Genomic DNA, 24,280 nt, shown 5'->3' with positions numbered 1-24,280 from the left:
CCGAGAAATTGCAGTCCGTGCTTCTTTCTGTTCACGTCTGCAGAGCAGTGTCACACCGATTCTGCGTCTTCTTTGCATCCTTCCAGAGCAGCATGGAGAATGATGCGCCTAGATCCGCCGGTGCAGCTCTGAAATTATAGTTGCTTTGGGCCTTGGTAGTCCGACCGGGACTACACGCGTGCACTCTGTTGTCTGAGCGTCGACGGCCAGCTCATCATCAACACAGAAGAGCGAGATGAAATGACGAAAGCATGGGATCGCGATCAAGGTTCGCGATCAGGATCGGTACTCGTTGAGTGAGTCGATTCCTGGTGATATCTCCCAGCCACGCTGTCCTGGTCAACGTCGGAGCAATACAAACTTGGACGTCGATGTTGATAAGGCACATCGTACGACTGTGAGCCGCGGTATCCCGGCGTGCGCTCCGCTCGATGTCCATGGGCTGTGAGATCTTGATCGAGAGACATGTCCAAGTTACTTTGCGTACTCGGGCCTGTTCGCGGCGAATAGGAAAGAGGATTACTGGCGTTCTGCTGCATGGTTACGCGCGTCGCGATGCTGCATGCGAGAGCTTCACGCGAAGCTGTCGGTCGTGTACTGCAGTGACAGCCAGCCACCAATTGCGGAGCCGGCGCATCGTGCGTGCCGGATCTCGATGGGGAGTTCGCAGGGAATGCATCTGTTTCTGGCTTGCTGTGTTTCGGCGGATGCAAGGTACGCCTTGCAAGCGGGAGCTACGAGCAGATCTGGGGGCGCTGAGTGGGCGGCGTCTGACGCGGAGGCTGGGTAACCAGCCACACCTGTTGCACAACACAAACAGAGCGAGCTCCCCATCAAAGCCACCGCTCGCAACCGCACCAGAGTGGGCCTTCGTGCAGGTAGTCATTCTTTAGGTGTCGTCACTTCCTCCGCCCTTCTCTCGCTGAGCTTTTTCCTTCTGCTTCCGCAATTGCAGCGCATGCACCGCGTCGAGGCTCATCGCACGCGCGGCTACTCCACCCCTCCGCCCACCGAATCCTCCGCGACTCTCGCCGCCAGCGCACTCTGAGCTTCGATCTCAAAGAGGTACTCATGGTAAGAGAAGGCCCAGCATGGCAGCTACAAAATTGGTAAAACCTATGGCGCCGGTCGCGCAGCACACCGCCGGCATCTACTCCGACATGACGGTCGACGGGCCTATAATTGGCACGCTGGTCACCATCATCGACCGCGCGAAGAACCTACCGAACCGCCGTTCCATGGGAAAGCAGGACCCGTACTGTGCTGCTCGACTGGGCAAGGAAGCAAAGAAAACAAACACAGACCGCCGCGGTGGACAGACTCCAAGATGGTATGCTCGATTCCAACACCACTTACAGGAGCTTGCACTGACATGACGTAGGGACCAGGAACTTCGATTCACTGTCCACGATTCGGCCGACTACCACCAGCTCAAGGTGTCTGTGTTCAACGACGACAAGAAGACGGAGCTCATTGGAGAGACGTGGGTAAACCTCGAGGCCGTCATCATTCCGGGCGGCGGACAGAGCGACACCTGGCACGGTCTCAATTGTAGGGGCAAATATGCCGGAGAGATCCGCATCGAGCTCACATACTACGACACGCGTCCAAAGGAGGATAAGACACCAGCAGTGCAGAAACAACAAAGCGCAAGGCCCGGCGGAAGTCCTGCGGTTGGCGGACCACGCGAAAGCACACCCGTCAAGCGGAGGCCGCTGCCTTCAGATCCCACAGGAGCTTCACCTTCTCCAGTAAATACCCCAGAGCAGCGTGGATTAAGGGGGATACAGGCAGGCCCTCGTAGCTATGGCAGTCCTCGCCACGAGCACACGCCGAGCAAGTCACGGTCAAGCCAGCACGCAGACACACCTCCACGCAGGCCGTTGCCGGGCGCCTCAGCTTTGTCCGAGACGCCACCACCAAAGCAACACACTCCACAGCATCAGCAGCCACCGGCACCGCGGCCGGCTGACCAGGAGGCATACCACACACCGCCGCCGAACCCGCGTTCGTCCAATACAAACCTACCGCAGTACAACGAAGCTGGTTATGACCTTTCGTATGCTGCCCCCAAGCCGTATGAAGTGCAGCCAATCGACCCACACCCGGGGCATCGAGCTATGTCACAGGAGAACTTCAGATCATCCCGCCGGCAATCGTACAATCCTCCGGAGCTAGCACACTCATACTCTGCGCCTGCCGTCCCGCTCACACACGAGCCTGAGCCCATCCAGGACCCGTATTATATGGAGCCAGCGTATTCAAACCCCCATACACCTCAGCAGTCTGATGGTTATGGAAGGGACACTTTTCAGGATCCCTCGTATCACGTTGAGCCTCTACGGCTGAGTAGGAACTCCCGAAGCCAGGAGCTAGTCGCGCCTCATGAGCAATTCCATTCGCCAAACGGATACAGTGACTCGCAAAGCCCGTATGACCATCAGTATTCATCACATGGTCGAAGGGCAAGTGCGATGCAGCCTACGGTGGAAGACGAAGACGACCTGCCGCCACCACCACCAGTGCACAGGAAAGGTGCGAACACTCTGCCGCAACCGCAGCATCAGCCTCAAGACTATCGTAGCGACGCACCCGCACCGTTGAATATGTCGCGGTACAGGGAGGAACCAAGCCAGTACGGCTACGATCCAACCCCACAGCCTTACGGGGCGAATGAATACGGTCAAGTCGTAACGCAAGAGCGCCGGTATACACATCCACGCCCCGTGAGTCGACCGGTGTCCCGGGATACCATGGCACCCTCACCGTTGCGGAACGAGACAGCCATGATCCCAGCAAGTCTGGTCCCTGGACTTGCCGCACGGCAGAGTAGAGATTTGAGTGCCTATCAAGCACCGCCGCCTTCATACGATGATCCACCACGCACGAGGCAGCTATCTGAGCCGGACTACCGAAACCTTCCGCAATATGATGCACCCTCACGGCCGCATCCATTGACTTATCATTCCGCGCCGCCAGAAGACCCTTACTATCCTCATGCACCGCCAGAAGAGCCCCGCCGGAGGTCACCTGTACGTGAGCTGACCCCCGTCAAGCCTCGTGCTATCAGCCCTTCGATCAGCCCTGCGAATGCTCACAGTCCGGTCCATGATCGCTCATCGCGCCTGCCTCAGCGGAGCATGCCAACCCGCAAGTCGGTCTCGCCTCGGCCACCTCCTTCATCCGACGGGATTCAAGAGCGTCGCTTGTCGGGCGTGCCTTTCGATCCGGACAGTTTCGACGTGTATAATCCGAATGCTAAGCCTTCCTCCTCGGACCCTGATCGCCCCGGCAGCAGTATGGAGATGAACGACCAAGGCCAGGTTGTCACGTTTAGTGGACGTGTCATCGATGCCTCAGATCACCTCCCCATAGACAGCTGGGCCCCCGAGCCAGAGCGCAAGCCCACTGAAAAAGTCCGCCCGGTGCGTTCACGGGCTGCTCTCAACGGAGCACGGGACCTCGAAGCAGCTGCACAGCGCGAGGAACGGTATCGTCGAGAACGCGCAGACCGCGAGCGCATCCGGCAGGCGACCGACGTGACGTTCGGCTCCGCCGCCAGCAGCAGCCCCAGCAACGCCCTCGTGACGTCCCGCCACAACTTCAACGAGTACAACTCGCCCGTCAATGCAGGCGCTTTAGTCCTCGCCGACCGCGACGCAACGCCCCCTTCTAGCAGTCGCAACCGCCTCCAGAAGCGCAGCAACGGCACTCACGCCCGCACAGCGTCCGCATACGACTACGACTCTCCGCCCGCACACTCGCCGAGCAGCATCCCCATGCCAAACACGAATGTCCTGCGCGAGAGGGAGAACGTCGGCGGGTACGGGAGTAGTCCTGGGTATGGCGCGCGGCACTCCGGTGCTGCTGCGCCGCCTATTCCGGCGAAGATTCCGCTGGAGAATGAGGATGTGGCACTTAGTTTGGAGCTGCAGAGTATTGATATTGGGGCTGGTGGGGGTGCGGGTGCGGGGAGGAGAGTTAGGGGTGAGGAGGGGTTATGGGTTTTAAAGAAGAGCAGTATGGTAATATTAATTGAGTGGTAGGTTCTGCGAGACTGGGCGTGGGGTCGGCGGCGTTTGTGTATTATAGACATTTCATAGGAAGGTGGGGGTGGGAAGGGGATTCATTGGGATGGCCTACTTTGAGGCTGGGATACTGAGCACGGCTTACGAGACGGAAGAGCCACACAACATAGACGTGCTAGCAACAGGCGATTGTGCGGCTTTTGGGTATATATACGCAGCTCTATGGATACCACGATATATCTTTACGCTCTCAATGGAAGATTCGGATTTTGGAGTTTACACATCCAGTGCAAGATGTGAGGTTTTGCTGTTAGGAAGGGCTTTGCGTATTCCGCCCAACATCCAAAGGTAGGCGTCGTGACTATACATCGTCGGCGCGTTGTTCCATCGCACTGTTGGAAGGAGCGATGCGGATGTTCTACTCTACCTTCGTGAACAATCATGCGTTCAGCATTGCGACTGGCAAGCTGGCGGTGAACGTTGGGATGTTGGTCATTGAGCTTCGTTGTAGGGTCGTGTCAAAAGAAGAAGATGCACTCATATTGTCGAATCATCATGTAGCACTTCAAAGCCTTGACATTTCCATTGTCCGTAGTCCTAAGACTCATATACACATATGTCCGATCCCATGCTCATCCACCCACAGCATCTTCGTGCTGGCACTATATATTATGGTCAGTAAATGGTGTTAAGAAATTCTCTGCATCGGCCAACATCTCGTGGATGGAAGTGATTATGAACGGATGTTGCTTCCGCCAGTGTGATGTAGGCTAGATGGACGTTAGATTTGACTTACGACGCAGAACTACCTCTTGAAAAACTTCTTGATGTTGCTCCAAGTTGTCTTTTTCTAAATTCATCTAGTTAGCATTCTACATCGACATGTTTAGGGTAGGTTATCGTACGCCGCTCTTTCCGTCGCCGCCACCACCGTCGTTTCGATCATCTACAAGATGTGTATTAGCAGATTTCATCAAAAAAAAATTGACATGGCCAAACGATTCCATCCAGCACTTGACTCCCGCGCACTCGAGGATGTTGGTTTGGACTACACCCGCTGAACTTGTATGTGCCTTGGCATATTACTTTATGCGTATGAGATGTAGGACCGAGAGCAGAGCAGAATTGTGAAGATACCTGAGTTTGGGGGATCAGCCCCAGTAGTGCCGCTGGACGTGGCGTTGTCGCCAGACGTCGTCTTCTTAGCTATGGGTACAGTTAGCCATATGCCCTGAGGGACGCTTATGTCTTGGGGGAGCTCTCACAGGGTTGCCAATCACGGCGGGTGTCGTTGTTATCGTTGTTCGACGACATTGTAGATTTGCGTTCAGATATGGGAGTTTGATATGGGAGTTTGATATGGGAGTTTAGATATGGGAGTTTAGATATGGGAGTTTAGATATGGGAGAGATCACTAACTTTGCAGGCCGAACTGGACTCTTATACTCCCACTTCACGGTTGCCTTCGCTATTGTGCATCTAGCAGCTATTGTTCACTCTAGATCATCACTTTCTTTGCGTTTGCTTGCTGCCTTCACTAATAACGTCGGCGGTCACTGGGCGGGTCGGTGAATGAGGGCTCCTCTTCGGCCTAATCTATAGTGTGAGCATCACAATAGGATGATCCGCATTGTGAATGCCTCCTTCAATGTTCACATTCACATCTGTTATTGATAGGATGCCTGGTATAGCGTGAGCACGAGCGAGGCCTCCCCGTACGTTCAGGACCGGTTCTCACTGATTAAGCTTTTTTGCTTGAAGCCAACACATGAGTATATATCCATGAAAAGAAGCATTGCTCCTTACTCTAGATCCCATATATCTCTATGAAAGCCGTGACATATGTTAGCAGGTGTAACGATTGCGATCCATAAGTACTCCATTGACTATAGTAGTAATGTAAGCTTCAGGCTATCAATACAAGTAATTCAGGATAGAAGAAGTGGCTTTGGGGCTACGAAGCTATTATTCAATGTTCTATCTATCTAGTCACTCCTATTTACGTTTGAATAAACTTCAAGAGAGAATCACCTAAGTGTTGCTTTGAAATTCCAAAAGTGCACAAATTTCAAGAGCTTGTTAAAACAATGCTCATTTCGATGGTCAATGGCTGGCCTAATAGTAGATCATATACTAGAGCTAGAGTGCCGAAGTATCGTCCAGATCAATAGCAAGACGTTTGGAGAGAACGTAAGCAGCGCTAGCTAATCTTCCTTCGTTTCTCGGGCAGCCGGATGTGACCAATACAAGTTTGGTATGGTCGACCGTCAGGAAGTATCATCTCCTCTTCACTGCTACTTTGCTAGTGTCCCATTTTTACATGTATATTAAAGTCGACGAACAGTAAAGCTGTATGTGCGATCGTTGTAAGGAGTGCACTAACCAGGATGAGGCTATCACCCTACTATAGTGTGGATACCATTTCAGACATCCTGGACAGCCTTACACTTGGCTGAGCATTAGCTAGACGTGGGCAGGTAGGACGTAGTCATGTCCAATCCTATTATTCAGACCTTGTATTACAACTCCTGGGGTAACACGCAGGTGTTTGGATCTCATAGCGTTTGCAATCTTCTGGTCTTTCCTAATGTTTATGCTATTTCTGGGTTCGATTCGATACATCCTGCCTACAAACATTGAGTTTAGATTAGCCGAATGCATCTGCTATTTTCGCTGTTACTACATAAGACTTGCTAGATATTTAGGGTGAGGTCCATGCACATGCAAAACGCATTCTAGCCTGTGAGTCACTCTAGCACACAACTCCCCATGGTTAACCCTTTCAGGCCGTAACAGCTATATGTGTCTTTGAGATAGCCTCTCAAGACACCAGCGAGTCGCATTCTCATGAACTGTAATCGAAAGATTGTGATATGAGATACATGGCAGGTAGGTCCTACAGGAGGACTTCATCGGTCTGGTCAGGAAGTGTGGCATCATGAAGGTCGCATGACCTCAGAAGGAGTGGCACATTGTAGATGCCATCTTTGATACAGCAAACATTGGATTTGTGTCATATGTGGGAACCTTACAGAGACTTAATTTAAAGAGAGTTAAGTACGTTGAGGTTTGTCAGGGTCACTTCTCTTGCCAGGTATCATCGTACAGGTTGTCGTTCTCACCTACTGCAGGTGCAAGATTCTGAGAATGATCAATGCATGGGAGTCCCAGCCCAAAATTGAGATAATACAATCAAGTCGCGACTGGCGATTTGCGGTGGCGCTTAGGTTCATTACTTGAAAACCAGGACGCCAGTCCCCGTGATTGTGGTGCATTGAGCATGACGGTCCGCATAGAAACCGTTTTAGATATCGGTAACTGTATTCAAGCAGGCTAGCGACTTCAAGGTGCGATGGCAGACTCTGTCTGAGAAACAGCGAGCGAGCAGGCTACTCGCCCGAGGTTCTATGATTCACCTGGTAGGCGTTCGCTCTTTCCCCAACTTGACCTCAGCGTCTCTCACCCAATTCACAACCTCAACCCAACCAACGCACTAATTCAGTCGCATATATGTACTTTTGGATTTACAAATACTCTCACATTAAGCTTGTGGCAGAAGGAGAAAGCACTTAGTGGTCTAGTGGTCAGCTAGCGACTAAGGACTCTGGGAGAGGGCTTGCGAACGAAGCGGAGTTCACCGCCTAGGACGTGAGTTCGATCCTCGGGACAGCCGATGTTCCTCTCAACTACCTGCTCATTCCGGCTGTCCGGCTAGGACGGCCGGGGTGGGGAGACATGAGCTTGGTGTGCTTTTTTTTGCCTTTCCTCCCTCTCTTTTTCTCTCTCCCTCTCTCTCTCTCTCATTCTCTCTCTTTTCTTCTCTCTCTCTCTCTCTCTCTTCTATCTCTCTATCTCTCTATCTCCCCTCCCTTTTTATTCTATCTCTCCCCCTTTTTATTCTATCTCTCCCCCTTTTATTCTATCTCTCCCCCTTTTTTCCCTGCTCGCAACCCGGCAGGAGGTAATTGAGCCTGCATATCGGACAGAGTTGCGCAGCCAAGCCACAACCTACACAAAAGAAAAGCGCGATTGGTAGTTGGCGACGCGCTGAGGTATGAAAACCATGCGGTAGAACATAGAGGAGCTACGGACATGCGGTACTTATATTTGTAAGATCTTCAAAACTACCACAATGCTGCTACAAAGTACAGCATACGAATGTACGCCCGGCCCTCAACATCTGCCGTCATACCACTCTATGACTACGCTTCTGGGCGAAACCCTTGATTTGTACAATCCCCGCATTGAGACATGGCTTGATGGTCGAACTACGGATTGGTATATACGCTTGCCTTTTATGGAATTCCTGCCTGCCAATTCCTTCATAACCATGGGAATCTCCCCAGAGGTAGAAGCACCATCTACCGATTAGGGAGTCACTATTTCCGCAGCGCACTATGGCATATGCCACAAAAGGCAAGTGTCACTACTAGCGCCGGCCGCATTCTCGACGATTGCCTATTCTGTGCCCCCACCTCGACTTCAACCTCACCAAGCACTTCGCCTCTGACACGAACACCGCAGCCTTGCGGCACAGCACCGTCTGAAACGCCCCCAGCATCTGCTTGACTGATCGTCACCATCTTTTCTTATCCCGCGCCTGCCCCTCCCGCGATAGGAGAATTATCCCCAGACGACGTTGCTGCGCCCGTCAGATGTCTATCCCCAAGGCTGGCAGTGTCGCGTGCATAGCGTTTCATAGTGCTCGTGCGCCCACGCGATGTATCCGGAGCTTTGTTCGGGGGGCCAGAATATTCCTGGATGCGGCGTAGCGCATGTCCAGTTTCGGCATCGTTCATCCCCTAGTCCAACTCCGAGTTTGAGGCTGTGCGTCGTTTGGGATCTGTTCATCCTCGAACACTTAGCATGTCTCGAGAAAATTCTTACCATTCTAACTCGAAGTAGGAATACGCCAGAAGCATGATGTTAGGACGAGCGAAATGCTTCATGCGCAGCGACAATGCAGCATCGCACTAATCATGGTACAAGATGGACACCGGACTTGAGCACACATTTTGTATGACCGAAGTGGCCCGCCGTACTCCCACACTCGTTAGCGCAAGCCCACGGATCGTTCGTGTTAGGCCAACTTCTTGGGTCCGACGCCGCGTTGGGTAAGGCGCTGTGTTCTGATGCACTCCCTGCACCAGTTTGGCCCTTGGCACGGCCTTATTTTAGTCTTGAGATGGAGGCACGGAGATGCAGATGCGTATGTGCGGCGCGGGAGTGCTGTAAATACATAAGGACGAAAGGCTCGGGACTGTGGATGCAAGGCTACGGTTTCCCACTTTTGTATTTGGGATTGCGAGAAAATTGATCACGCGTTTGACAATATGGCCATGAGAAGAGTAACGACGGTCTTGAGCCTGGCTGCTGGCTTCATTGGCCTTGCAGATGCGGCCGATGTCTCTGTTCGTACTTACAATGCGCCGGGACACACAGATGCGGATACGCATCTTGCTATTCGAAGAGGGCTCGCTGAGGCGAGACATCAAAAGATAGAGGATTTGAAGGGCAATGTAACCTTCGACAGGAGCTGGGACGGAGCCGTTCTGCTCAAGTAGTAAGTACAATCCCCCCAGATGCCTCACTGGTCATCTAACTTGGTTACTAGCGGTGCATCCGAATCCGTTGAGACAGACAACGGGAACGCCTCAGCTGCTGTATCCGCAGCTGTTGAAATCACCTGCACAACATGCTACGTCAAAGGCATCGCAAGCGCAGGCCTCCATATCGCCGACGACTTTGATGCCGGCGAAGCGCTCAACAAGACCGTCTCTTCCGTCTTCAACACAGTCGACAACTTCACGCAAGAGGTCGAGGACTACTTTGAGGACTACTTCAAAGGCGTCGCGAAGAATCTCGACGACGGCATCGACTGGCACGACTTTGCGTTCCCGCCGCTCAATTACAGCTTCGACATGGACATTGCGCCCATCGACGATGTCACGCTAAATTTCATGTTCGACGACATGGAGCTATATCTCGAGCTCAACACGGTCCTAGGCGCAGGCGCAACGTACGAACTCAACCTCTTCACTTCCAACACGCCCATCGGCGTCGCCGTAGGCAAAAACCTCACTCTCGGTGTCGTCTTTAAAGTTGATCTCCTTCTCTCCGTCCAGGGTGAGATCGACATCAGCAGCGGCCTGCACATCAAGCTAGACGACGGAGTAGGCATCGACATCGCGCTTTTCAGCGACTCCGTCTCCAACATCGTCTTCAACGGCGGCCAATTCGAGTTCCTCCCCGTCACCATCGAGAAAGCAGGCGTCGTCCTCTCCGCCATCCTCCGCATAGGAATCCACTCTGGCATCGCCGTCACAGCCCCAGGCGTCCCTGATGTAACCATCTTCAACACCACCCTCGGCACCCCCGAAGTAGCCGGCGGTATCGAAGTAGGCGTTTACGCCAACCTCGCCGAGTTCACCACCAACGTCACGCTCGCGCCCGCAGACGCAGACTGCGAAATCCACGTCTTGCAAAAATACCAGATGGCGCTTGGTGCGGTGGCAGGCGCGAGCATCGTCTTCGACACAGATACCTGGGGCCCCGTCGCAGCGACTAGCATCCCCATCTGGACGACTGCCCTCGCGGAAGTCTGCGCCCACAAGCCCACTTCGCCTCCCAGCGTGACCGCCTCGCCTACACCCACCACAAAGCCTGACAAGCGTGCCGACGAGGCTTCTGAGACTGTAACCAAGAAGACGCAAATCACGCACACGGGCGTCCAGTGCCAGACGTCCGTCATAGGAAACTGTCCCAATAGCCTACAGCTCACAACGCAGACCGTCGAAACGCGCACGCTTACTACCGTCGTTCCCTCCGGCGCGGACGTAACGTGGCCAGTTACCCCAGGCGTGACTGATAAAGTTGTAAAAACGCAAGACTTCGGTGACAACGCTTTGAGCTTCTCGAGCACGAGCGGGAGTCCCGTTAGTTACACTGCGCCGCCTACACCTACTGCATCGAAAGACGACGGCGATAAGGATGTAGGCGCTAAGGCGAGCGAGATTGTGAACGGCAAAACGGGCGGGGTGTCTAATAAGGTTATTATTGGGGTGTCTGTTGGTGTGGGCCTGTTCGTCATCTTTGCTATCGTCGCGGCGGTTGTGTAAGTTCCTTTCCTCCTTTCCTATCCCTCTCTTCTGTCAGATTTGGAGAGCAGAAACTAACGTAGACCAGACTCATGCGTCGCAAGAAAGCCTACAATGCTGTTCCCGCGCCGAGCTTCGCGCCTAGCAACTTTGTCGCGGAGCCGTACCAGCGGGTTGGGAGTCGTGGAGGGGGCAGTGGAGATGGGTTTGAGCCGTATCGGTGGGAGAATAAAAATAAGGGGAAGGTTAGTGTTGACATTACGGAGATTCGGCGATGATTGATTGATCGACTGGTGAAGAATTAACTGGCGTTCACGGGAAGGATAGACGGGATATAGATTATGATTTACGATACCCCTGCATGAAATGCAAAAGCTGAAATTTTCGACATCTCATAATACTATTGCAATTGTATCCAGACTAGCTGATCTTAGGATCTTTCCCGCCCATATACCGGGCTGCAACTCCTACAATGCCAACGCAACTATTCCCGAAGGCTAATAGCAAGCAAGCACCAAGCCCTCGCAATTCAATCCCCCCAATCAGCCAAGCCAAATTTTGATCCCAGCGCTGTGCGTGCGCTCACCAAATGATAACTTATAATACAAGGAGGAACATCTCAATCTAGCCACGCCGCAAACGACCTCAACGCCTAATCGGAATCGCCTGCGCCGCCGGCCTATGTCCCGGGCCAGACGGCGGCCCCGCCACCCTACTCTTTGACTGGAATAGCATCTTGAACCCGTTCTTCAGCGCGACCATATCAGGATACACGTTCTTCTGCATCTCGAACGCGTTGGGTATGACCTTGACGGGCCACTCGCCCTTCTTGCCGTCGCGGCCGGCTTGGAAGCAGAGCCAGAAGTAGCCCGGGTGCTTGGGGATGGCGCAGAAGGCGTACATGGAGCGCGTGGTGTTGGCGTTGCAATACGTGGCAAGCCATTGCTCTGTGGGTGCGTCAGTATATGTAATGCAAAAAAGACGAGGGGGATGCACGGGGAAAAGCTTACCTGTCTCTTCTTTCGTGCCTTTCTGGAAGCGCTCGTCGCGAGTTAGCTCGGCGACCTTGCGGGCCATGGCTTGCACGTGGTTGACGATGAGCTCGTCGAGATCCGAGTAGACTTGCTTTCCGACACGTAGTTGCTTGCCGACAGAGTACTCGCTGGCCTTGTTCATCTCCAGCACATCGATATGCTGGAATGAATTCTCTGCGACCTTCCAGGTGACGGCAAGATGGTCGAAACCCTTGGAAGAGGGACGGATGACGGCCTCTCCAGGTTCCTTGCTACCGAGGTACTCTTCTGCCTGTGCAGAGTTGAACGAGAAGAATAGAGGATGATTGACGACACGGTTGGGTCGGCCGGAGGCAACTTCCTTCTCCCGCTCCGCTGCCTTCTTGTCTGCCGCTTCCTGCTGCTCGTCCCAGTCGCCTGGTATGCGATCAGTTCGTACTAGTGGCTGTCGGATCAGGTCCTCGCGCAAAGAGAGCTGTGCAGTGAGAGCTTTCCGATTGAGGAAGACAATCTTAGCCCGCACAGTCTGATGGGGCTGGAAGACATCGCGGGGTGCCTGTCGACCGCTACCAACGCCCTCGGGAAATTCGACTTCACCCACGCCTCCTTCGACACCGCACTCGAGCCTGACCTCAATGTGGTCTGGGAAAGTGCGCTTGATCTGGACAGGGATCACCATGCCTTCGTGCAGCGACTCTTTCGTCTCGCCAGTCAGCATAGTAAAAATGTCATCAGAATTCAGAAGGGCGAAGGTCTGCCGAATTTCCTCGTAGGGATCCGCGATCTCAGCACGGATCGTCTCCAAGGTGGCACGTTTACGAATGCCGATGTTCTTTTCGATGTCCCTTGCATAACCCTCGAGATCAAGGTCGTGGATTTCGTCGAACTTCTCTTCACGCACCATCCTTCGGATCACTGCACTGGGACCAGCTTCGTCGATTTCTGCCTTGATGTCCTCTTCATCAAGATTCATAGAGTCGGCCACCATCTTGCGCGCGAGTTCGTAGTCTTCCGGATGGACGCGGGTGCTGTCGAGGTAGTCGGCTACTTCTTCGCTCGAGTCGTATGTGAGCCACAGGAAACTGGAGCAGTTTGCAAATACTACTGGCTCCATGGCCTTGTGAATTTCCCGACTGTCGCCTTGTTCCGAAACACCCATCAGCTCCCATCGTGAGAGGATCTCGTCGTTGTTCGATTGGATAGCCTTGACAAGTCTTTCCGCTTTACGTGGTCCCAAACCACATATGTATGGAAGCAGCTTAGACATGTACGGGTCGTCGTAGCCGTCCAACAAGTTGAAGCCGACTAGGTTGACCATGTCCACCATAGCGGTCTCCAGGCGGTCAAAGAGCTTCTCTTGTGGGACGAGTGTCTGGTTCTGTACGAAAGGCAACGATACGATGTCTCGGCCAAGCGAGGCATATTCAGCCAAAGGATTCTGCAGATAGCGAGCAAGCGCGATACAGTATCGTGTGAGGGGAGGGTGTTTTGGAAATTCGTTGGCAGCACGGGCACTGTTGTAGTAAAGGCGCGCAACTTCATCGTTGACGTAGATGACCTCCAAAGGATCGAGCCTTTCTGTGTTTTCTTCGTCTTCGTACTGTGGTCCTTTCAAGTCGTTTTGATTGATGATTTCTTCCAAGTCGCCCTTGAGTCGTCGGGTCTCCACGGAGAAGCCACTGATGCCGATGACATCTGGCTTGCGTCTGTTGCACACTTCGACAAAGACTTCGATGTCTTTGCCATCCGGAATGCCGCGATCCCGGTTACCGAGTCGAAATTCCCTCAGCTTGCCGTGTTCCAGCACCCTTCCATCTTGCTCCACGTAAGCCCACATGATAGCGTCGCCCCGCATGCCCTTGCCGTTAGAGATGGTAAGAACGTTGGGGACTGTGCCCAAGGGTGAGCCACGGGGCTTGAAAGGAGCCTGGTCGAGCTTGTTGTAGTAGCTGTCGCGTGCCCGACTTGCTAGCTCGTCTTCACAACGGGATCGGAGCGTCTCCTTTACTCCGCCGGCTATGATAGGCTGCAGCTTGTCCAGAGCGATGTCAAGCATCTCCTTGCGCAGTACGTTCCACTGTTCGGATACTTCGCTGACGTTATCCGAGACGATATGAGTCTGCAGCTTCCGCTTGAGGTTGGCCCAGCTGCCCATCCGGATCTTGACGCTAATGAGGCCCTCCTCTTCAGCTTTCAGCATCTTCAGGAAGAGATCCGGTCGACCGTTCAGGTCCTGGAATGTCTGTCTCCGGAGGTACTTGAATTCGTAGTAGGGATGATCCTCGGTAATCTTGCGCATGCCCTTGTCCGTTCGCACACAGTCTATAGTCGCATCCATGTAGAAGTTGCCTCTGACGTATCGCCGTAACCGTGGATTTACCTGCAATTCCTGCGTATATAACAGCTTTGCGGATCGTAAGATGCTGGATCCTGTTTCGGGCGCCTCGGACAATTGATCCGCAAATTCCTCCGGGCTAACCTGCTGGTCTTCAATGAAATGACTTTCCGTTCCGTCTGCCTTCTTCGCAAGTTGATCAGGGCTGATGCCGAGCGCATGCACGAAACTAATCGTCTTTGTACCACGCAATCGGTCGTAGAAATTGCGGGTGTTATTCGCACGCTTCTGTACACCATTGCCGGTCTCTTGGCGGACTTCACTTATTTCCCCAGCGTATCGGAAATGTAGATAGTCTTGCAACTCCTGCACTTCCTCAATTGTGGAAGCCTTGTGAGCCAGATCGTCAATGACATCGTCTTGGATATCCGGGTACAGAGCCTTGAGGTTGTCATAATGCTTTATGAGTGCTTCTCGCTTTTCGAAGAAAGCGCGGAACTTGAGGTCAAACTCAAAGATCTCCCACAGCTCATTTTGATTTAGCAAACGTTCAGGTCGCATGTCTCTAGGAGCAGGATCGTCAGGGTCGTCGTCTTCATCACTGGGGGCGTGGATCAAGTAATCCTTTCTATGGTTGAAGATGAAAGGAACCTCGAAGTTGTCGACATTGAGGAATTGCAGAACCTTGCGCACAGCGTTGATGAAAGGGCTCTTGAAATACGAGGCCTAATGCAGAGGTCAATGATTAGCTAGAAGTTATGCACATCTATGATGGGGTGATCTTACCATGCCTTTCTTGGGATACAAAAGCTCGGAGATCCACTTAGCCTCTTCATCCAGCCGCTTCTCTAAGGTATCGGGGCTCAGATCCGCGTCATCGGGGAATGGCTCGCGCGCCAGCTGAAGACGTTCGGGGATATCCTTATCACGGATAGCTTGATCCCTATCGGTAAGCAATTTCTCCTGGAGCAAGCCTGGTTCGAAGACGTCCTTGAGCTGGGTCTTGCCTTCTCCGCCTTCCTCTTCCATGTCTGCTCTTTCTTGCTCTTCGAGGGCCCAGTCGTATTCTGTGCCATCGCCGAATGCCGCCCGGTAATCCTCTTCAGCGCCTTCGTCGAGACCGGTGAATTGTAAAGTCCTGCTGATGTGGGCGATACCCGGCTGTCCGACTTCGTGGTCGTCCTCGGTGATCTCGTCCTCAAACGTTTCCTCTTCGATGAAGTCGGCGAATTCGTCGTTGAAGTCTGTTCTCCGACCGGCGTCCGCGTCATCGACCTCCTCGTCGTCAGAGAATATATCGTCGATACCACGAGGTCCCTTGGAACGTTCCTTGTGGCCGCGCTTCAGGCGTTTGAACTTGCTCTGTGACTGTTAGCGCCGTTGTAAGGTCATGGCGATACGAGCGTACCGGTGGTTGTTCGCGTGGTTCCACATCCACGCCGATGAGGTCTAAATCTTCCTCATCCAGGGCCTCGTCTTCTTCCCTGTTCTTGCGCTTTTTACGCCGCCGGCGCTCCTTGCGGGTGGCCTCTTCTTCTTCGTCCTCTTCCTCGTCGGCGATGAAACCAGCGCCCTCCTGTACAGCTGTCAGCACTTCCCAATAGCCCACGAGATTGTGAACCCACCTCGCGGATGCGCTCCTCGTCATCCTCGTCTTCTTCCTCGCTCGAGTCATCTACGCCGTTCTCGCCGTTCGCCTTGGAGCGTCCCTCGGGCGCGTCCCCGTCGAAGTCGTCGTCATCTTCCTCGCTGCCTAGCTCGGCCACGGTGTCAAAGTATTCAGCCATGGAGGATGCGGCCGCGCGAACAAAGGAGAAAGCGGAGGCTGCCGGTGGCCTGACTCGAGACGCGTCGGGCGAAAGCGAAGGGGAAGATGGAGGAGGTGGCAGGCGCGAGATCGAGGCGGAGGGGGGTCTTTATAGGGACGCGCTGGGCGCAAGGTCGAGTTGATGGGAGCTGCCGTCAGTCGCGCAGTCGGCGCAAAAGTTCAAGCCGCAGTGGCTAAGGTCACTTCGGGCCTAGCGCCATGTGGCTGGTGCTGCCCTTCCTTTCACCTTTACTCGCTTCGGTGATCCATGCACGCGTGTGGGGTTACCAGCAGACGATCTGCTGCACACGTATATTTTCTTTATCCTGCATGGCCACGAGTAGTCGGAGAAGCTAGGAAGACAACGCTTGCCGGAGCTGCAGCTCGTCATGGCAGCAACAGCAGCTGTAGCAGCGAACCCCGGCGAGAGGCCGAATGGGCGGGAGCATCCGCGGAGGGTGCGCTAGAGACAAAGGTGAAGCAGCGCCTTGAGGCCATGCGAAACGTGAAACTCTCCTGAAGATGATCATCTACATAAATCCAATCTGTGCAGTACTTCAGGAGCCTGCGTCCGCCCCGCGCACCTCATCAGCCTCGCTGCCGCTTCAATCGTGCCTTCGTGCGCCCTGCGCGTCTACCCGTTGCCGTGTTGCTTGCTTCCCCGCCAAACATCGAAGCGCCCCGCGACGTTCAACTTCACCGTCCACCGCCCTCCCTGCCCACCACCACCCGCGAGGCCCGCTGTATTCGCACCTACATTGGCTGCCTTCTTCGGTCACGCCGTCATTCTCGCCTCTCGGGCCTGCAACCACAAGTGTCCCGAAAGCGTTAAACCAATAGACGCTGTGGCCCTCCTTTTACCCAGTTTCCTACCGTGATTGGCGCGACATCGTGGTGCATTCGGGCGCCAAATTTGAAACGGAGCTCTGCCCAAGAGCTCGATAACACTACACTGTTACTCCTCTCGTAGCAGAGCCCGTCAAAACCTGCCTCCAGCGACCGGCGACGCACTGTCCGCATTCCAGACCGCCACCATGGGCGACTCCGCTTTCAAGACGAAGACGATGAAGAGGAAGAATGTGAAAGGCCTCGCTCTCAGTGCTCCTCCACCAAAGCCCGCGCCTTCGGCTGGTGACGCACAAGCACCCGGTGGCCTCGGCCAGGACGACCGCGCAGACACACTCGAGATAGGTGTCGAATTCCGCCTGGACTTGAAGGCAGAAGATCTGATTGTCCTCCGCGAGCTCGGAGCCGGCAATGGCGGGACTGTGAGCAAGGTGCAGCATGCCGCCACGAAAGTGGTAATGGCAAGAAAGGTGAGCTGATGACAGGTAATAGCTGCGGTTGACGCGCGACTGACAGCCCGCCAGATTATACACGTCGAAGCAAAGAACGAGGTGCGCAAACGGATTGTCCGCGAACTGCGCATCATGCACGACTGCAACTCCGAATACATTGTGGCTTTCTACGGTGCCTTCCAGAACGAGAGCGGGGATGTGATAATGTGCATGGAATACATGGATGTGGGGTATGTGAACCTGCAGCAGCTCTAGCAGCGTTGGACTAATATGGTTATACAGATCCCTTGACTGGGTTTCCAAAACATTTGGCCCCGTACGCGTCGATGTCCTGGGCAAGATCTCAGAAGCCGTGTTGGGCGGTCTCGCATACCTCTACTCCGCGCACAAGATCATGCACCGCGATTTGAAACCGTCGAACATCCTCGTAAACTCAAAGGGGCAGATCAAACTTTGCGATTTTGGCGTATCCAGCGAGTTGGAAGGTTCGATAGCAGAGACCTTTGTCGGAACTGGAACATACATGGCACCCGAGCGTATACAAGGATCACCATACACTGTAAAGTCAGATGTCTGGAGTGTCGGTCTCACGCTGATGGAGTTGGCAATTGGCAAATTCCCGTTTGGCGGCAGCGACGACGATGGTGATGGGCCCGGCGGACCGCAAGGTATTCTCGACCTTCTGCAGCAGATCGTTCTGGAGCCTGCGCCCAAGCTTCCCAAGAGTGACGCTTTCCCTGCAATATTGGAAGATATGATCGCGAAATGCTTGATGAAGGATCCAGCAGAGCGGCCAACACCGAAGGAACTCTACGTATGTATCCATCAATGACCCCCTGTACACCCGCTAACAGTCTCAGGAACACGATGCATTCCTCCAAGCCGCAAAACGCACACCAGTCGACCTCGAGGCATGGGCCGTCAGCATGATCGAACACAACAAGCGCAAATCCCACCTCGCACCCTCAGCACCCTCTTCCACCGTCCGGGAGAGGCTCCGCGATGGCCCAGGCTCAGCGCCTCACACTCGCTCCGACTCCAACGGCTCTACATCAGCACCTCCGCGACCTGCACACCCCTCCCGCACATCCAGCGCATCAAGTGGCCAGAACATAATGTCTCTGCCCATCCGACCCGCGCCCCCACCAGGAGACAGACCCGGCTCGCAGCACCTGCGGGGCCCTCCAAACGGAGGCCCCGGGCTCCCCTGCAGGCCCGAAGCGGTGGAACAGCGAGAACCAGATTTAAACTTTTGAGATATGCACATGTTGGGTTTGGGGATTTTAGATACGATACCTTTCTTCAGTTGGCGGCTAGCAATGGTCGATTCATTTAAATATGTTGGAACAAGAAGCGATTCGGAATTTGATTGTCTTATCTTGCATTTTGGGCGCTTGGATGTTGATAGTGAGGGCAATGAAGATATATTTGGCCGTTATCTGTGTCGTCTGTCTGTGGCGCTGTGCGGAAGAGTTGAGATGCGTTCATCCTGTCCACTCTCGTTGTTATGACCTTGCTTGACTTGCTAATGTTATTGTAGTCCGAGTCTAGTCAGGCGCGTCTGTCATCACGAGCTTAGTTTCTTCTAGACAGAGCTAATAAGCTACGGGACATAGCAAGGTGTCAGAAGTATGGACTGATTGCTGCTGCGCCCGTGGTGGTGTTTCAGTAGGCAATTGGCTTGAGGGAAGGTGTGGTAAACCCCAGCGACGTTATCTACGCCGATTGCATGCTAGAAACGCTTGCTGAAACAGCTGATCGCACGGAGCTTCATGATGTAGCTACGATAGTTTCTTTTCCATCTAAATTGAGGTATTGGGCCAGACTGGCCTACTTGTAGCCATATTTCTCGGGACTGTTGAAAATAGTGGAATACTCACTCTCCTAGAAGCTTTCCCATACTATGTGGAAGATAGCCTATTCGGCTTCGACTTTGTTGCTGAACCATATCTGGCCGTCCCTTCCAGCACTGGATACGTCCCCTACCTAAACTGAAATGGTTCTCGCCGGCTCCCGTATCAAGTCAAGAAAACAGTACTTACGATCAAGGTCTTAAATTGTCCATCCTAAGGTGACTTAGACTATCATACGTCTTCAGAGCTTCGATTAGATGCTATGCTCGTACTTGCGTAAGAGGTAGGGCGCGCACAGTACCTGCGACTTCGCGAGGCCACGGTCCGCAATCTTACAATACTACTCCAGCAGTGCTTTTACGATGGCTAAAACAGCAAGCCTTTTCTGTAACTTAGGTATCGCGTTACTGATGAACTTCGGGGAACCAGACGTCAATAAGATTAAGAGCGAAGCATCCCCCTTGCATACAGTCGCACAGGAGTACATGGCTAGGACCAGCGACTCTATCAAAGCTGAGGACTCTGGTGCGTATGACACACAGCCGACGTAGGATTTGAGTCACGACTTGTGATAGCGAACCTATGATCTACCAGGCATGTCGTTCTATAGATATATGCTGATTGACTAAGCATGCGAGTTGACCCAGAATATGCCACATAGTGTCATCGCGACACCTATGCAAAAAGATCACAAACAAAGACATTTACATTAACGAGAATGTCTTTATCATCCAGGGTCCCCTTATGAGATGTTGAAAATCATTCAGCTGAATGCAGTACAGTCTCAATAGATGGAATTCGGCAGAGACTATATTTACTCGACGGCCGGATGTTCAGATTGCCATTGCCAGGAAATATCAATGTCAGGAAAGACAGCGCGAAGACCTTCAGCAGCTACATGTTGTATTCAGCACATAACCGAGTGGAAACTTCATCTCCTGTGGGCCATCATCCAATGTTTGTCCAACAAAGACTACCTGCACTGCAGCAAAACTGTACCGGTCAGCATCTCAGTAGGTGAAATGTCTTGTGTTATACTAACGCGGCCGTAACAGCAAATATATCCATTCTCTTCGCCTCGGTGAATAGTTGTAGGCTGAACGCAATTCCTACATTGAACACGGCGGTTGTCCACAGCCTTGCTTTCATTGTATGCAGCTTCGTTAATACGATGATACTCAGTATAGGCGCTAGACCTGCCAAGGTGCCAATGATGATGTATGTGGCCCGGTGAATGGTCCTATCCTTGTATGTCACCATACCATGGTGTTCTTCTCGCTTCTTCTTGGACTGGAAAAGCTTAAGAGGCCATTGTACATAGCGTATTGCGTGTTCCGAGACGAAATTGGAAAATCTATCCTCTTTCCGCCGGGGCTTGAGCGTAACGAGGTCTGCGGCTCGTAGATCAGGCTGCTCGGGTAATCCCCATGTCGCTTTGTCGGAGCCACTCAATGGAGCGTTCATACCTTGCGGCAAGTGGATAAAGCAGCTGATGTCCTTGACGTCATAATCATCAGGTACAGGGAGCTTCAGTATAATGGATTGGAGGACCAGGGTTTCGTCTGCATCTCATCAGTCGATAAAAAGATGCGGCGAGCGGCGTGTAGATTCACGTACTGTACTCTTTCAATCTCTCCCGAACCTGGAGCATAAGATTCCATTGTACGGAATCGCCAAAAGCTGTCGAATAGTGTAGGTTGTTGGAGTCTTTCGCATAATGCTGCCTGAAGCCCTTCGTTGATATGCTGTCCCTATACTCGACTTGCTTCAGACGATTCTCAAGCATAATCAAGTCGCGCTGTAGATAAAGCAAGTTCCGGGCATTCAATGCTGAAAAACGACGAAAGATTGTACTCGCTGGCGCCTGCTCCATCTCACGTGCTAGCCTAGGATACCCGGGCACACAAGCGTCCAGCTCTTCGGCAAGTGATTCCCATTTCGGTAACATACCCTCAGGGACCTTCTCAGAAAACATGGCTGTCTCGAAATTTCGAGGTTTGAAGGAAGATGATCCTCGAGGAGAGAATTTCAATATATATGATTCCTTTGAGGAGTACAACTGTAGTCCAAGTCATGCAGTGTATGGGATACTGTGACAATAATGGACACGAGCAGGAGGGCGAGCCAGCCGTGTTCTGTTGCACAAGAATACACTTAAAGTTCGTTGAACCTTACACCAGCTGATGTCATGTATGATGCATAGAGCAGTGCCACGTTGACGCTGGCAGAAAAGCTCGTGCATAAAATCTTGAAAATCCGGAAATATCTAGGTGCACTCAGAGGTTAGCCTGTTGCGATAAAATCTAAGCTTGTTGCATTTAGTTCGTGATAGATAGCGACCACCATGCTCATGGCTAACTGTAGGCAGCTTGGCTTTCGTAAGGGCGACGCCGATGTTAGTGGTAGTTTGTACCTTGAGAAGATGCGCTACAGGCTCTTCACTCTACATTGTAGCTACCTCCCCATTATCGTTTGCGAAAAGAATGCCCCCACCCTACCACAGTACAGCTCCCCATTTTTATAAATAGTATCATCTACTCTCTTATTAGTTTAAATATGTTGATAAGTGTTGGGTGGGCTGTATTTACGTGTGTACGTAGTACAGGGTGTGATATATTACGAGTGAAAGGAAATACGAAAAGGTAACTAGTTCTGGTTGTTCATGTCTATCTTTCTGAGCTCCGTAAGGAGCTCAGATGGAAAACCCTTCTACGCTTTGGCCAAGTCGGCTTACCTCATCCTTCGTACCCCTATTGCTGTCCAAACACTCCTGTACATACAATAAGCCTATTTTTAAAACTTAGTACCCTATTTTAACAGCCTAGTGCCCTATTTTAACGTCTACTAGTACTAAATCTAGCTATTTAATAAGATCTAGCCAGTGATAGAATGAATATATCATACAATTAACAGAAATTGAGGATCTGTACCATAGTAGGTTGGGAGCATTCTTTTCGCAAAGCACCGATGATGACCATCTATTTGAGGGCTGTTCACAGTATTTGGTCCCAGTGTTGGAAACTCTTCGGCTATCGTGGGAACAGGACTGTCTTAAGGTACTTTTTGTGCGACGACTGCATACTCAAGTGGCCTTTGCATCGCTACATAGCGTTTGCGGGCATTTGGGACTGGCTTTAGCAATGACAAGCTGTCTGCACATGATGCCTAGAGTACATCCGCGATGCCTTTTCTCATTGGCAGATTGCGTGCACATCGCCACCACGCAGCTCGCTTTGAGCAGTTTGAAACACGACATAACTTGCAATTCTGTCTCTACTTTTACTGGATTTTTTTCTGAGTATCTGTAGTGGCCCGGTCTATACGCGAAAGCTCAAAGAAGCGTGGTGGTCCTCTCTCTCGCACCCTTGCGTAGCTCGGCGAAAGTCAGCACCTAGTTTAAATTATACTTCTTCATGATGGGATAAGAGTGACGTTACTGCTTTATTATCACTCAAGTGAAGATCGCTTAGCTCGACTAAGTCGACCGGATGATCGGTTTACGGCGACTAGCTCAATGCATTCGACCGAAACTTCGGTCCAAACTTCTATATAACGAGCCAAACTCTTGCAAAAGGGAGCGCACAGCAGTGTGTGAAAGTTATAGATCTCTTTGAAACCAAGCTTTGACAACATGGTCAAAATTGCGTTGGCTGGCGGCTCCGGCGATGTTGCATCAGAGATCATCGAAGTACTTGTCGCCGCGAAGAAGCATGATATCGTCATGCTTTCTCGAAGTGTAGGCTTCCATCATTTCTCCGTACTATAACTAAGTTACATCAAGTTGATTCCTCTTAGGTCAAACCCAAGCGCGAGACTACTGTGGGCGTGACATTTGTCACTGTCAATTACGACGATTTGGAACAGCTGACTCATGCGCTGAAAGGCGTTCATACCGTACTTTCTTTCGTGTCCGAAGGCGACGACCCGACGAGTCCAGTGCAGAAGAAGCTCATCGATGCAGCGGTACAGGCTGGGGTGCAACGTTTTGCACCTAGCGAGTGGGCTTCGTATGCTCTCCCTCACTGGGGGTGAATCCGTCTGGCTGACCATCGCTCAGATCGAAATTTGATTATCTGGATTGGTACGCATACAAGGGAGCAACACGCGAGTATCTCAAAGACATCAATAAGGACAAGAAGGTACGTCATACACAGTGTATACCTGCCATGTAGTCCTTGTCTGCTCTTCAATGCTCACAAAGCTAGGTCCTTGAGTACACACTGTTTCAGCCCGGTCTCTTCCTCAATTACCTGACCTATCCACACGCTTCAGCTAAACATCTACACCTGATGGACACGCCACTCAATCTGAATGAACGCCGCTTCATAACACTTGAAGGCGGCGACGATACCCGCATCAATTTCGTCACTGTGCAGGATCTTGCTGACATCGTCGCCAAGGCCGTCGATTACGAAGGCGAATGGCCGATCAATGGCGGTATACAGGGTACCGAGATCTCTATGGGAGATCTGATCCTCCTAAGTGAGAAGATCCGTGGCGGTGCCTTTGATGTGACCAAGCTTAAGCGGTCTGACATCCTGGCTGGGGAGTGGAAGGCTTCATGGGCACCGGTAATGGACCATCCAGCTATAAAGAAAGAAGAGCTCGATGCTATGTCTAAGCATATTGCTGGGAGGCTTCTGCTCGCTATTGACGCTGGTGGATATGTGGTCAACGACAATTGGAATCGCCTGCTTCCGGACTATCAATTTACCAGGCTGGAGGGGTTTCTGAAGCAGGCATGGGAAGGGAAACCGTAAGCTGCTGAGGGGGGAAACAACGTATTTAGTGGACTAGAAAGAGAGCTTGATTAAAATTGTATAACCACACGTAAGGGTTGACCAAGGCG

General features: G+C 52.4%; 6 protein-coding genes across 6 annotated transcripts; 4 read left to right on the top strand and 2 right to left on the bottom strand.

The window, feature by feature from the left end:
* Positions 1-1,118: 1,118 nt before the first annotated feature.
* On the top strand, positions 1,119-4,046 carry N0V89_008996 (uncharacterized protein; the record flags this gene model as incomplete). Its single annotated transcript, XM_056217749.1, has 2 exons — positions 1,119-1,330; positions 1,382-4,046. The coding sequence occupies 2 exons, from the start codon at positions 1,119-1,121 to the stop codon at positions 4,044-4,046; spliced, it is 2,877 nt and encodes a 958-aa protein (XP_056069305.1).
* A 5,315-nt stretch (positions 4,047-9,361) lies between these two features.
* N0V89_008995 (uncharacterized protein) lies at positions 9,362-11,403 on the top strand (the record flags this gene model as incomplete). Its single annotated transcript, XM_056217748.1, has 3 exons — positions 9,362-9,591; positions 9,643-11,142; positions 11,214-11,403. The coding sequence occupies 3 exons, from the start codon at positions 9,362-9,364 to the stop codon at positions 11,401-11,403; spliced, it is 1,920 nt and encodes a 639-aa protein (XP_056069304.1).
* A 367-nt stretch (positions 11,404-11,770) lies between these two features.
* SPT6 (Transcription elongation factor spt6) lies at positions 11,771-16,260 on the bottom strand (the record flags this gene model as incomplete). The annotated part of the gene is made up of 5 exons (XM_056217747.1): positions 11,771-12,072; positions 12,136-15,199; positions 15,260-15,835; positions 15,882-16,049; positions 16,099-16,260. 5 exons carry the CDS (start codon positions 16,258-16,260, stop codon positions 11,771-11,773), a joined length of 4,272 nt encoding a protein of 1,423 aa, XP_056069303.1.
* Positions 16,261-17,314: 1,054 nt separating this feature from the next.
* On the top strand, positions 17,315-18,834 carry STE7 (MAP kinase kinase (MEK); the record flags this gene model as incomplete). Its single annotated transcript, XM_056217746.1, has 4 exons — positions 17,315-17,596; positions 17,651-17,808; positions 17,861-18,392; positions 18,439-18,834. The coding sequence occupies 4 exons, from the start codon at positions 17,315-17,317 to the stop codon at positions 18,832-18,834; spliced, it is 1,368 nt and encodes a 455-aa protein (XP_056069302.1).
* A 1,629-nt stretch (positions 18,835-20,463) lies between these two features.
* Positions 20,464-21,406, bottom strand: N0V89_008992 (uncharacterized protein; the record flags this gene model as incomplete). Its single annotated transcript, XM_056217745.1, has 2 exons — positions 20,464-20,993; positions 21,049-21,406. The coding sequence occupies 2 exons, from the start codon at positions 21,404-21,406 to the stop codon at positions 20,464-20,466; spliced, it is 888 nt and encodes a 295-aa protein (XP_056069301.1).
* Positions 21,407-23,062: 1,656 nt separating this feature from the next.
* On the top strand, positions 23,063-24,191 carry N0V89_008991 (uncharacterized protein; the record flags this gene model as incomplete). Its single annotated transcript, XM_056217744.1, has 4 exons — positions 23,063-23,167; positions 23,227-23,438; positions 23,489-23,570; positions 23,637-24,191. The coding sequence occupies 4 exons, from the start codon at positions 23,063-23,065 to the stop codon at positions 24,189-24,191; spliced, it is 954 nt and encodes a 317-aa protein (XP_056069300.1).
* Between the last annotated feature and the right edge of the window lie 89 nt (positions 24,192-24,280).

The sequence above is a fragment of the Didymosphaeria variabile genome (assembly GCF_027946475.1).
Source record: "Didymosphaeria variabile strain IMI 356815 chromosome Unknown scaffold_6, whole genome shotgun sequence".
Taxonomy (NCBI): Eukaryota; Fungi; Ascomycota; class Dothideomycetes; order Pleosporales; family Didymosphaeriaceae; genus Didymosphaeria; species Didymosphaeria variabile.
This window is presented reverse-complemented; position numbering and strand designations above follow the sequence as displayed.